This window comes from Euprymna scolopes, chromosome 5 (assembly GCF_053919585.1).
Source record: "Euprymna scolopes isolate OS-2025 chromosome 5, ASM5391958v1, whole genome shotgun sequence".
Lineage (NCBI taxonomy): Eukaryota > Metazoa > Mollusca > Cephalopoda > Sepiida > Sepiolidae > Euprymna > Euprymna scolopes.
This window is the reverse complement of record NC_136486.1, coordinates 112115179-112130073: the sequence shown is the minus strand read 5'-3', so window position 1 is coordinate 112130073 and position 14895 is coordinate 112115179. Positions and strand designations below refer to the sequence as shown.

General features: G+C 32.7%; 1 protein-coding gene across 4 annotated transcripts in view; it reads right to left on the bottom strand.

Annotated features, from left to right (window-relative positions):
* The window catches only part of LOC145276954 (uncharacterized), a 489953-nt gene that overhangs the window by 317585 nt on the left and 157473 nt on the right, over positions 1-14895 (bottom strand). For 2 of the 4 annotated variants that reach the window (XM_080128472.1, XM_080128470.1), the window contains exon 2: positions 5131-7013. The exons of 1 other annotated variant lie outside the window; for it this stretch is intronic. In XM_080128472.1, coding sequence (XP_079984598.1) covers positions 5131-6195 — 1065 coding nt within the window. In that variant the 5' untranslated portion in view covers positions 6196-7013. The remainder of the gene's footprint in view (positions 1-5130; positions 7014-14895) is intronic. One more of the 4 variants, XM_080128471.1, reaches the window with a different exon arrangement.

Below are 14895 nucleotides of genomic sequence, written 5' to 3'. Positions count from 1 at the left end.
CACTCCAACCTACAACATATATATATTGCAAAATACGATCCCGCATTTTGCTAATTCCTACCCTCTGGTGAGAAGGAGAGTATTTCTTCGAAACTCCGCGGATTAAGGACTATCCATTTATCTAGTGTTTCCTTTTCAGATTAAATATGTTTTTAACTCATTTCAAAGTGTTTTTTAACATATTTTATTAACTGTTTGCTCATATATATATATATATATATATATATATATATATATATATATAGGTTAATCATTTACTTGAAACATACTCAGTTTATACCAGTCATAATGGATTAAAAAAAAAAATCTTTCTCATGAAAAAAATTTTTTTTTTATATAAATTTTGAAAAAGATCCAAGCTCAATGAATGCCTTTTTATTGGGTTCCAGAGCATATATTATAGTGTAATATATTAATTTTCCAAGTTCCAAATATCAAGTTTTCTCAGTTGGTCATTTATTACTTTTTAAGATAGCCTTTACAATATTGGTTCATATCACAACTAACAAGCCTGCAAAATTATATCATTGCTGCATATTTAGTCACATACTCTTCAGATGTTTACCTTAACAAACTTAGAAAAAAACACTATGATGGACAACTTACATAGTTCATGCAACCTGCACACACTGCCATTGTATGTATGTATATATATATATATATATATATATATATATATATACATACACACACACATACACTAACAGGATATCCATCCCAGGATGTGGATTCAGCTAGTTAATAAAATTAATTCACTGAATAAGCTAGTTTTATAACACTTATGTTTCTTTACAAAGAGTAAGAGTAAAGATGTATATGGTACCAAACCTTATACCTAAATTATTATTCCAATTATGATCAAATTTCATTAAAGATTTAAAAAAAAAAAAAAAAAAAAAAAAAAAAAAAATGTCTAAAATTTGTGGTTTTAAGCTTAAGTGGTCTTAAGAAATAATTGAAATTCAAGGAATCTTGCTGGATTGGTGTCTAATAACTATGGATCAAATTTCACACAAATTGGAAATATTTTATGTTTTAAATGGATAGTTATGCTCAACTATTGCCCATAAACAAACGTTAAAAATATACTAATTTTCTAAAAATTGAAGATGTCTGAATGTTCATAAAGGAGTTCTACCCCCTCCCTTCTTTATATAAAACTAATTTAAATTAAATATAGCCAACATTACTCGTCCTTACACCCAGAAACTGCTACTCGTCCTTACACCCAGAAACTGCGGTTCAAAATTTACAAATGATCAGTTAATTAGTTTCAAAGTTTACCCTCACACAAAACATATACACATAGCTAACTTTATATATGTAGAAGTATACATAGAGAGGGAGGAGATTTAGCTCTTAAATATAACATGTTCAACCATGTACAAGCAATACAAATAATGGATTAAAATATTCAATTTTTATCAGCTAATTTCTCTCCCTCTCAATAAAGTACAGGAGAGAGGGCAGAGGATGGGGTGCACTATTTATTGAAAAGAAAGGAGGAGGGGCAGTTATGAAATATAAGCAGCAGGAGCAGCTTAAAAGTGTGATGTTAGTCATAAGACAGCATAAGTGTTGTCAGATAAGTAGTCAATGTATATCTATACTATCAATAACCAGGAGTTGATATCTTGGAGGTGATAGCTTTGCCAGAGAGAATTATCACCATCAAAACAGTAGTGGTAGTAGTTGTAGCAGTGGAAGAGGTGGGTGAGGGTAAGAGTAAAAACACTCACTGCTGATTAGCTATAGAGAGAGAGAGGGATAGGGAGAAAGAAAGTAATGGAAAATGAGAGAAATAGAGAGAGAGAGAAATAGATAGAAAGAAAGGGGGAGAGAAAGAAAGAGAAAGGGTAGAGAAAGAAAGAGAAATAGAGGGAGAGGGAAATATAAAGGCGAGAGAAATAGAAAGAAAGGGGAAGAGAAATAGACAGAAAAACAAAAAAGGGGAAAAATAGACAGAAAGAAAGTGGTTGAGAAAGAGAGAGACTAACAAGGAAAACTTGGCATCATTTAAACAAGCACACCGATACAAAGAAAGCAAAGAAATATACAGCTACATATTTTTCATGTTCAGTTGGGGTTAACAAAAAGCAATAGCAGCATACGGGTGGAAAAGGTGGGGGGTATGAGTGTAAAGAGGAGGTACTGTTGGCCAAGGGACAAAGTTCAAGTGTGAGAGGTGGTGTTTAAGAGCAGTAATGATCATAGGGCACTGACTGGTTAGGATCTGGAAATATCTTTAAATAGACTGAATTTATGAAGTTTGTTTCTTCATTTTTACTAGATGACTTGAAAACGTTAGAAAAGTAAAAGGCAGTCATTTGAAATCTTGGAACAATAAAAAAAATTATTAGAGTGAAAAAAAAAAAAAAAAAAAAAAAAAGGGTTTTAAAAATATTTTTCAACATCACTCATATTATGAAAATATATTGTTGATGGAGAGAGGGGGTGCTTATAAGTTTATGAAAAATACTTTCTGAGAACAAAAACTATATATATATATATATATATATATATATATATATATATATATATTCGGTTGTCTCCCCTGTGGTCTTGCCAGGCCAATAATATATATATAGTGTTTTTTGGTTTTTTTAATGTTTTTATTTACAGAAAGTTTAGATGATATAAGTCACCAGTATCGTCGGTTTCAAACCTGATAATTAAAGACCGTTTTAGATACCCATATCAAGCTCTCTTCAGCCGATACTCATACAGATGAGTTTCAGCTAAAGAGAACTTGATATGGCTATCTAAAACGGTGCCTAATTATCAGGTTTGAAACTGACGGTACTGATGGCATATCTAAACTTTCTGTTAATAAAAACATAAATAATACACTCTTATTTTTGGATTTTTCCTTATAATAGAGCACTCTGCTGAAATCCTTTTTTCAAAAAATATAACTAATATATATATATATATATATATATATATATTCGGCATCTTGGTTTTTATATTCGTAACGTTTTGGCCGATGTAACCTGACCTTCTATACATTTTTTCGAAGTTGGAAAATGTTTAGTATTATTTTCTAGGAAAATCAGTTGAGAAATTAGTGAAAAACTAAATAAATAAATGCACTTATATTAACATAATGGCAAGCAATCTACAAAAGATTAATGCAAGCAACAGTAAACGTAGTCACTAGTTTTGTCCTCTCTGCGCCAGCCTCTTGAACCAAAGGTTCTCATGTCCTTCGCCACCCTTATATTACCGTGCTGACATAACGCTATTTAGAAAGCCATTCTTAACATGGGGAAGAGGTGTTTTGTAACTATTCTGGACTTTCACCTAACAATTTAAAAAAATAGTAAAACTTGGATTTTACTTGAAAACACTATTTTTAAAATATAGCATGGTAAGATAAGTGCATGAGCACCAAATGTTTTTTTTTTTTTTTATTTATTTAATCGTTTGTGACCTATTTGTGTTATATTAAATTTTATTTCAGTTTTTAAGCATTTTAAGTTATGTCATTATTGGTTATGAGTAAAGTAATAAGATGCCAGACATATTGTTTATTGACAGGAAGTTAGGTACCAGACCTCTTATTACATTAGTCAGAACCAATATTTATGAAACTTGGAAAACTTATAACTTCTTTTAAATACTTGATTTTTTTTTAAATAAATATATCACAAATGACTAGGTAAACCAAAATAAGTGGATCTACAGAATTTGAACAAGCCAAACCAACTTTTGCTAAACTTAACCTAAAACTTAGGTTTAAGATTAGTTTAGAGTTAAGGTTAAGTTAGGGTTATATATATATATATATATATATATATATAGGGTGAGCCAAAAGTAGATGGACAGGTTAGGGTTATAGTTATAATAAAAAATTGCATTAATATAACTGATGCATAAACCTATTTAAAACGCTGTCTACCTACTTTTGGCTCAGCCTATATATAAAGTAAAAAAAAAAAAAACAACAAAAAAAAAAACGGTTGGTTCAAATTTTGTAGAAGTATCAATAAAATTATTTTCAACTAATCTTTCAACTGTATATCCTTTAAAATAACTTATCAGCAAGAGTAACGTTCAGAAAAAATTTGAAATAATTAAAAAAAAAATATATATATATATATATGCATTTTGTCTGTTTGGTACTTATTGGAGGAGGGGGTGATCAATAGAAATAATTAAATCTAATAAATTGTTGAAAAAAATTAGATTTCCTTAGAGTAAAATAAATTTAAAATAGTTATAATGAAAATGAATAAAATGAGTACTATATCAAGGAAAAAAAAAAAAAAAAAAAGAAGAAAAAAAAAAGATTCCTGCTTGCTTATTCAAGTTGTCTTTGTTGCAAAGAATAGATTTAATCATTTTGACTAATAGTACAAGTTTTACCATTGATCAAAATAACTGTTTTTACTTACAGTAAAAACAGTTAGCAAACATTACTTCTGCCCACACCCACCCACATAGCTTATCACAACAAAGTCACATGGTCGAAACTAACATCTTTTAAAACCAAGGTAGAGGTCTCTTCTCAATATCAAGAGACAATGAATGTTGCCTATAATAATGTCTGCACAAGGAGTCTAGAATGTAACAAAGGTTGCACAATAACCAACCACACTTCTCTTGAATATTTTTTTTTTAAAGCCTAATAGCAAAAAAGTTCAGAACGACCGAACACAAAACTGAGAAAGACTTGTGATTTCATAGAATTTTCATTCTAGAAAAGTTGTACTACCAAGGCTCGAGAATCGAGTCTCCCCTACTATTTTAATCCATAACTCAAGAGGTGGTGTATGTATATGGGTTCATACCTTTTGCAAAGTTATCAATGAAATTAATGCAGTTGTCTCAACAGAGCTCAAAGATAGGTATAAAACTATAAGCTGTATAGGATTAATCAATTTGTGTAGTTAGAAAAATTGGTTTTGCCAATTATTAAGATTATAGATTAAAGCAAATCTGGAAAAAAAAATAAAATATATATATATATTTCTGAAATTAAAAGATTTCAAAGTTTGTTTTCCTTAAACAATTTTTACCTGTGAAAAACAAAACAAAAAAAGGCAACAGTATAAAAAAAAAAAAATACAATTGATGAAAGAGAATTTTTTTTTTTTTTTTTTTTTTTTCCAATAAACCAACATTTACCTTTTCTACTTTTATCTTTTTAATAGGTATTCCGAATCCGTCTTCCACTTTGGCATTAAACTCATAAGGATCCGGGGTAGGGTTTTCCTTTTTAGGGTATGGCACATCGCTGCCACCCCGGGGTTCCACCATTGAGGTGGAGTTGTTACTACTATTAGTACTATTAGTGTTATTAGCACTGTTATTACTATTACTACTACTACTATTATTATTATTGTTGTATATCACGGGAGAAGAGGTATCCAAGCCATTGGTGATGGAGGCGGCTGCCACCGGCGTGGGGGCAGAAGATGAAGAAGACGAGGAAGATGAAGATGTGTTGTTGCTGTTGTTGTTACTGCCATTAGGAACACAACAGTCAGTTCCGGACGCCGTAGGGGCACAAGACGATGAGATGGCGGAAGATGGACAAGATGATGATGATGAGATGGACGATGACGGTGTGCATGAAGTTGCAACACAAGAAGTGGCCAAAGATGATGAAGATGAAGACGATGTTGTCGAGGAAGACGACGACAATGAAGCTGTCGTCGTCGTCGTCGTGGTAGTACTAATTGTGGTGGTGTTTGTTGTTGATGCACTTGCATTGTTGTTGCTGTTATTACTGTTCTTATTCTTGTCCTTAAGTTTTTCCTTTTTGTGCGACCCTTTCATTTTTGGTGACTTTTCTTGCTTGTTGCTGTCGGAAGAGTTGGAGGAGGAGGAGGTGGTGGAGGTGAGAACTGGTTTTAGCTTGTCCGCCAGGAGCGCTACCCCATTAGCAGTGGTGTTGCCACTGGTGCTACCCGGAGTGTTGAGAATGGCACCACCCTGGTTGGCAGCACCGGTGACCCCACCAGGGCCCACAGTGTCGGATGACGGGGTGGGAAGACCCACCAAACTTGCAGGGGACGCCCCGGTGCCGGACGTTGACGAACTAGACGATGACGTGCACTTTGAAGAATCGGATTTTACTATCTCGTGTTTAGGCTCGGCCTTGTTATTCGCTCCACTTACATTTTTTCTTTTTATTTTCATCTTTAAACCTTTGTCTACAGTTGCTTGGTGCTCAATATTGTTATTCATCTTCCGCTGATTGGGCGTAGATTATGTAAAGAAAGCAGTTGGTGATGTTTTTGTATATGTTTGCGTGTATGTCTATATATATGTATATGTATATATATATATATATATATATATATATATAATAAATATATATATATATATTTTAATGTAAGGGATATTGGTTATGTAAATGTGTTATGCTGTGTGAGGCTTTTTTTTGTTTGGGGTGGGTGGGGGTGGGGGATCAAGGTGGGCAAGCCGCACTCCAGCTGAGAGTCGATGAATAATCGAATCCGAATCGGTGCTCACACCAAACACACCGAGGGGAAAAGCAGTCAACACCCAGCTAGACATCTCTCCTTTAGATTAGGATATATCCACATAATAAACATACATCATATCTCTCTCTCTCTTCCCCACCCTTCTGACTTATTCTCTCTTCTGGTGTTGGAGAGGGGGGGGTGAAGGTTTCCAGAATGGGGTTAGGGGGGAGCACAGTTGACTTGGTGAGGTAAGAAATGGCTCCTTGTTAACAATAGTAGCCGTCACAGTCACCGTGGTACTACTAAAATTCACTTAGTAGACAGAGGCAGCACCGAGAGCAGCAGCTCCTCCATGCCTGCCATTTCCTTGCTCGCTCACTCTTTCTCTCCGTGTTCTTTTTCTCATACCCTCCCTAAAGAGATGCGTTAGCCAGCTGCTCCTTCCCCCTCCCTCCCTTACAACCGCTGCTGCTGCTGATGGCAAACAAGACACTTATTCGGCTTCTTCCGTTAACACAGTTTACTATCCTTATCGGCTCTTCGGCACCTTCTCCGGCATCGCCTTTCTTTCACAGCCTGGAAAAAAAAAAAAAAAAAAAAAAAAAGAAAAGCAAACACCATAGATTTCAAACACTGACCTTAAAAACAAACAAACAAAAATAACCGGTGCTAACTTTAGCAAAACTAATTACAGAAACTTAACTTGGAAATGTAAATGATGCCTGTTAAACCTATTTTCAAAACAAAAATACAGAAACATCTTTTAAAAATTATGATATACGTTAATCGTCACGGAACGAAGATGGCATATTCCAAAAATCACGAAAATTGATCAAGTATATTTTTTTTGCTAAGAAAATCAAATTTTATTTACGAAGCGAGAAACTATTTTTTTTTTTAATCCGCCAGATTTTATAAAAGAGGGAAACAATTTAATTTAAACTATCGAAATCAAAATCAGTCTTGTAATGGATACAATTTACCATTAAAATCGTTAATATATATATATATATATATATATATTATAAAACTTGATCAATTTACGTAATTTTTTAAATATATTTTTGTTCCATGACGAGTATGTACATACTGCATCATAAAGGTTTTTTTTCTGCAATTTATTTTTTTTTTACTTAAAAAAAAAATCATAATTCTAAATAAAAATATAAATTAACTACTTTCTTGCTAACCCGACATATATTTTTAAGATTCTAACAGCCACAATGTTAAAAAATCTTTCATGCCTTAAATGCTTTGTTAGAAAGTTCCACGTGATTAAATAATTCTTTTAAAAAAAAAAAGGCAAAACAAATACAACAAAAGGGGGGGGGGGTCGGAGTCCAAATTCATTACCCCATCAAATCTTTTCACACGGTAAAGTGTGGAGTCCGTATTTGCCTTCCCATGAGAGCAGAGTTAGACAAGGCTAGTTTTTAATATAAGGAAAATCCAGCTCCGATATAGGAGCACCCTGGATTAGAACAAAAATAAAACTTGCCTTAGTCTAAAAATATGTCTCCTTCACAGGCCGATGGCAAAAACAAAATAAATGTGATGTATGTAGGGATGTCGGATGTACAGACTTTGCCCTCATTCACTTCACTACTAGGCCGACCTCCCCGGCATAACCGTCTTTGGATAGGGAGACTGGTTTATTGCTGATTATTTGAGGCGCTGCAACCGGGGAATGCCGATTGGTCCAACCACAATTATAAACCTGTACTAAAATTTAGTACCTAAGCAGTTAAAAGGGTACTCCTTGTGCGTTGAGTTCCATGGCGACCAGTAGAAAAAAATAATGGTCGCTCCCTTAGTCCCCCACCCCCCGCAGTCCCGCACGTAAAATTTTTTACTTACTGACGTTGCCGTAGTAACTAAACGATTATTTGTCACATTTACAAGCATTTATTTATTTATTTTGAAAAAAAAGTTTAACTCTTTATGACTATTAAAAGAAAAAAGTTAATAAACATTCATTAATAATGTCTCACTTTTATAGAAATTGATTTTTAAATTTCTTTCATCGATGAATGTTACGTGCGGGGGAGGGGGCTAAGGGAGCGACCATTATTTTTTTTTCTGCTGGTCGACATGGAACTCAACGCCCAAGGAGTACAACCGGCCTTTCAAAATATAGCTATGTTTATATTTTGTTTTTGTTGATTGTTTTAACGGTGCTTCTACACTTTATTGCCGAAATTGGAGACGCTATTTTATTTCACGCACCTGCTGTCCAAATCCAGGGGAGAAATCATTATATTATAAACTATGACCGAAACATAAAATGAATAACAAAAAAATTAAACTGGAGAACGATTGCTTCCGGAAAAAAAAACAAAAAAGAACGACCCATGAAAAACTTTCCCGTTCTCATTAAATCGAAACATTTCCAATTAAACAATTACGGATATATGTTCTCTTTCACTTTCTTTATTTGCTTTTTTTTCATAGTTCTTTCCGGAAGTTTAATTTTTTTTGTTATTTATTTCATGCTTCGGCCATACTTTAATATAATGATTTTTTTCCCCTAAATTTGGACAGCAGGTGTGTGAAATAAAATGGCGTCTCCAATTTCGGCAATAAAGTGTAGGAGGGAGCACCGTTTTAACTGGATTTTTATTTAAACATTCGGTGCTTGTTTATATTAGTGAACCAACGCATTTCAGGTGAAAACATTCTTAATATTAGTATTAAGAAAACTAAAACGATTCAGTGGGAAAATAATTAAAAGTAAAAATAGACTTTCTGGAATTATCGAGTTTTCATTGTATTTTTTAATAGGGAAGAGCTGCGCGACCAATTCAGTATGGAAATCTGACATATCTCCCTTGACTTGAAATTAAATTTTTAAACTGAACGTAATTGCGAGTGAGTTTTTCTTTACAATAGCACATCTGGATCATCTTTCATAATTTTATACTAATTTCGCAATGACACGTAATTTTTTCACATTAAATGCATTCATTTAAAATATCGCTAAAGTCAACAAGCAGCGAGCATTCGTTTTAGTTTTTACTTAAAAATACATATTTGGGTGCTAGTGCACTTAGTGATCCGCGCTATTTTTTAAATCGTATTTCTAAGTTTAATTAAAGTTTTCTGATATGTTTTTTTTTAATTCAATTGTAAGGTTAAAGTATAGACTTACAAACCCTCCCCTCCCCATGTTAAGAATGGCGTTTTAAATAATAACGTTATTATTTCAGCACGGATCAATAAGTAAAGTGCACTAGTACCAATATTTGATTAAATCATAACATAGGATTCTGTTTATCGAAGTTGCGTATAGGCGAGAAACACATGCACACGTGATCGGCCGGGTTGTTTTATTGGCAGTAGATTAATACTTTCTGCTAAATCTTCCATTAAAAAAAAAAAAAAAAAAATGATATTCTTTGTTTCAGGAAATTACGTGTGAGGACCATGAAAAACTTAACGGAAAATAGGCACGAAGTGCACTTTTAACTAAACGGATAACCGGAAGTATCGGGGTGGGCGAGTTATGGTAGGAGAAAGACACAATCCAAAATTTAATTACATATGTTAACTTTTTCAAATAAAATTATTAAAAAAAAAAAAAAAAAAAATGAAAACATTTCAAATATGACTTGTATTTTTCATCTGAATATTTTCTTAAAGAAAGTTATATATATATAAAAAAATACATTTCCTAAACCCTGTGTTATTTAATAAATATTTATATTAAAATTAATTATTTTGAAATATGTTACATTTTATTAGTAAATTAAAAAACACATTGAAAAATTGCTGCTCATTTAGTAAATTGTTTTTAATTTTTAATTAATTTTAATTAAACTCAATAAATATTTCTTGAATAATATTTTCGGTGCGCTATTTTTAAAGTTTTTTTTTTTCAGGTTTAATTGAAGTTTCACGATATTTTTTTTTTATTAATAAATTGTATGGTGGAAGCACAGGATAGTTACAAAATACCCTCCCCATGTTAAAAATGGCTTTCGAAATAACGTTATTTCAGCGCGGTACCAAATATACATAAGTACCATATTTTCTCCTATGTTACTCCGTTTATAATAAACCTTGGTTTGAAAAAAGACTAGATTTGGGATTATCTCCTCTTTTTCCCTACCACAAACAACTCTTCCGAAAATCTGGTTAGCTGAAGTGCGTTTGTATCAAAAATATTTTAAAATTTATTGTGGGGGATCAATTTCGCATATCAGTTAACCATATTAGAGTTTATCCAGTGCATTTTTGGGTGGGATGGGAGGATATACTTTTAGAGGCGTTTATGTGCGATTTTACGCCCGGTCACTCGAATTTAGGATTACTAGTGAAATAGTTGATTACTTAGTGCTGACTACTGCTGCTGCTGGCTGAGCTCTAAAAAACTTTTACGGTTAAATTTATATATGAAACTGATCCTCCGCTCTAAATCCTAAAATAATTTTTTTTTTCAAGTTATTTAAAGTGTTCACACCTAATCGGCTTTAAAAAAAATCGCATTTCCTGAATAGTGAGGGAGGGGGGGGTAAGGTGTCAATTCACAATATACCGTGTTATTTAATAAAGAGATTAACGACTATGGTGTTCAGATTTGAATAATTGATATGCATAACATGTGCAAAGCCAGCTTTTATTTCAGTGTGTGTGTGTCCGTGTAGGCGCAAGTAGTTAGTGACATGGGCCAACAGGAATGGACATTTCCATGCCGCAGTAAACTCGCTCACCACATCTGATGGCGTGTACTACGGTAATATTGTTACTACTAACCACCAGCAAATTCTATTTAAAGTTTAAGCAATATAGTGATGATGATGACGTTTTATAAATGGTATTCTCAGCAATTAAGAAAAAGGAATACCGGCCAGAAAGGGAAGTAATTACAAAAGCCAGCTTGGCTTTTCTACCCCTTACCCCATTAAATACATGGCTTTTTATCTTTCACACGAGGTTAAAAACCCTCGCCTCAGAGACTGATCCAGTTTTCTGACACAAGGAGGAGGTGGGGGGTCGAAATAGGATTCGGTTTTCGAAAGATGGCATCCCATGTATTACTTTCTCCCCTCTGAAAAGGAGGTGAGTTTATTGCCGGGAATGTAGTTTGTTCAATCACTCGTCCATAACAGCCCCTTTGGGGTGAGCTCTAGACCCTTATGTCTTTTGTTCCGATCTTTTTATATTAGGAGAAAGAGGAATACATTATAAAGGCATTTTTTTTTTTTTTTTTTTTACCCCAACCCAGAGTACCAGTGGTACTAAAAATGGAGAGTGGTACTCAGTCTCAGTACCACTCTCTATTTTTAGAGGGTGAGGGCTGGAATTTTTCTCCACATTGAAAATCGACATTGTAACTCTGCCCTCTTAGGGAGGAAGTACAGAAAAAAAAAAAAAAAACATTCGGGCCGAAACCGGATTCTTTTCGGACGGAACAGGAACACTAGTATTTATAGATCGCCAGAGGCACCGCTAAGGGGAATGCCGACGAGGTCCTATCAAGGAAACTTTTGCAACCACCCATCATCCACATTACCACCCCTTTTTTTTTTTTTTTTTTTTATATCCTACATAAAAACGTAGGACCGACCAAACAAACTTCTGACATATACAGTCTTTGTGAAAAGAAGGCTGTGTGGATAAAGAGAATAAATTGCACTACAAAACACGCAGTATAATTAATTATAATAATTTTATAAAGGCTTGAAAAATTCTTTGTTTGCTATTATAATCGAGTAGTTCGTAGTGTATATATGAAAACGAGAGAAATTTGATAATTTTTTTTTTTTTTTTTTAAATAAAATTTAAGCGGAAATCCGAATGGATTGTAATAGAATGGTGTTTAACGAACTTTAAACAACTGCTGTGCGCTGTGGTATTTGAATACATTTCTGGATAATAATAAATAAATTTATCAGACAAGATCTCTTGTGTCCATATGTGCTTCTCGCCTCTACGTAACTTTACTAATACTTATTAAACGAATATTTATAGAAATCAGACCGGAAAACGAATTAAATCATAATAACGCCGAGTGAATAAGTTTTTAAGAGCAGAAAACACACACACACACACACACACACAAATCAGTTAATAAAGCAAAGGATAGTTCAATGTAAATAATAAAAAGTTGATTGCTATTGTTGATGCGTTATTGACATTTAACACCCTTCAACATTTATAATAAAATAGACACTGCCTTTTTTTTTTTTCATTTAATTTTCATTTAATTCATTTTTAATTTTCTTGGTACTTATTCAGAATACAAACTATTTTTTTTAAAATGGATATCTTCAAGATTAATTCAATTTTTATGGTATCCTTTTTTATAAATTGTTAGGTGAAAGCACAGTATAGTTAAAAAAAAAACTAGTGTTAAGAATGAATATCTAATAACGTAATTATTTCAACACGCTTCATATTCTACATAATTTTTTTAGATTTAAAAAAATTAAATTTAGTTATATTGAAGCGATTAGCTCCCAAATTTTCGAGACTAGTTGTCTTGACTTTCAAAACAAAATATACCGCTTAATGATAACTAAATTTAATTTCAGTTTCTTCATTAAATTATTGAACAAAATTGTTATAAAATTATTACCAAAAGTTTCACTCTTCTGTTCGACAGTTTAAATGTTTCAAAATTACTTTAATATTTCAAAAGTCCAACTCTTAACAAAAGATTAAAATGACTAACGTGTTTACGAAGAAACCGAAATGCATATTAGTGGATTTAATTTCGTAATTAATTATTATTTTTTTTACATTTCGTTTTATTTTATTTTTACATTATTTGCCAATGTGGCGGACCTGTACGAGAGTGCCCACCCCCCTAAAAAATGCATGTTTTTTTACACACCCTCTTTTTTTTTTTTTTTTTTTTTTTTACTATTATCATAGCAAATATTGACAGAAAATAAATTTAATGACCTTTAAGAGGTTCACTTTCTCGTGTAAACGTTCTAATCACGTGACACGTCGGTAAAGAAATGGACAGTAAGTCAGGTAGCAATGAAGTAGAACCTTATAACGAGAAAGTGAACCCCCTTCTTGAAACTTATTCAATTTTTTTTTTTTTTTAAAATTTTTGCTGTTAGTACCTTAGCTATAATCTATGATAATCGTCGAAAAAATCTTTGTAAAAGAGGGGGGAGAGATATATGAAACACATTTTAGGGGGTGGGCACTCTCGTACAGGTCTGCCAACAGTTTCATTACAAGCGAGCTTGAAAAGAAGGCGATGTAGTTGCTCGTTCGCACAATGGCCATTTCAATCACACATTGAAAACATACAAATAAAAACACGATGTTCAAAATAATTTTATAAAACTATTGAATCTTTCTTTCAACTCTTACTTTAGAAAAATAAAATATATATATATAAAAAAAGGTCGTTTTTGTTTTAAAACTGGAATTAATTTTTAATTCTCCAGAATTATTTTACTTATTTAGACTGTAGTGTCCAGAGTACAGTTATTACATCAACCTTTTTTTGTTTTGTTTACTAAAAAATTAAATGAAACTATTTTTATTCATTTATAAATATAATTATCGTATCGAGCAATTATACCCATCTCTTTTAGAATACAAAGAAATAAAATACAACAAAAGAAAAATATATTTAAAATGGGTACTTATGCACTTTTGTTACCGTGCTGAAATACTAACGTTATTTTGGAAGTCATTCTTAACATGGGTAGGGTGTTTATTAACTATTCTGTGCTCCCACCTAACAAATAATAAAAAAGAGGTATTTTTTACGACGTGCTCCAGCGTAGTATAAACACTCCTAACGACCCCATATTAAGAACGGCTTCCGGAATGCTCCCTACCCCACCTCCCATGTTAAGAACAGCTTTCGAGGTTGGTAGTGGTGTTTATTCCGAAAGCCGTTCTTAACATAGGAGGTTGGGGGGTTTAATACGCTGGGGCAGTGGGGCACATCGTAAAAATTTACCAGAAAAGATATCGTGAAACTTGAATTTAACCTCAATAAACTATATCAAAATAGCGCGGTAACAAAAGTGCATAAGCACCTTAAAATACAATCAGAAAAGTAATTTTTTTTTGTGTATTGCTATTGTATGTTTTCCTCTCACTCGAAAGACTTTTCGGGACTTCAATTTGAAACGAACTGTTATTTTTAATCATAAACTAACGTTAACCCTAAAACTCTGCAAACTCAGGTTCAAATTCTGTAGAAGCATTTTTTCAAACATATATATATATATGATTGGTCAATTATAGCAAACATTTTATGTTTTGGAATATTCGGACTACTATTCTCATTTTGGTTATTAATATACGTTCCCGTTTCGGCCGATGTAACCTCCAACTCTTTTTATGGTGTATTTTTTATTTTCCAAACTTGGCAATCTTTATGGCGAATACGGAATTTCAAGCCCGAAGAAAGTCGGAGGTTACATCGGTCGAAACGTTGCAAATATAACAACCAAGATGAGTATAGATAGTGACCGGAAAA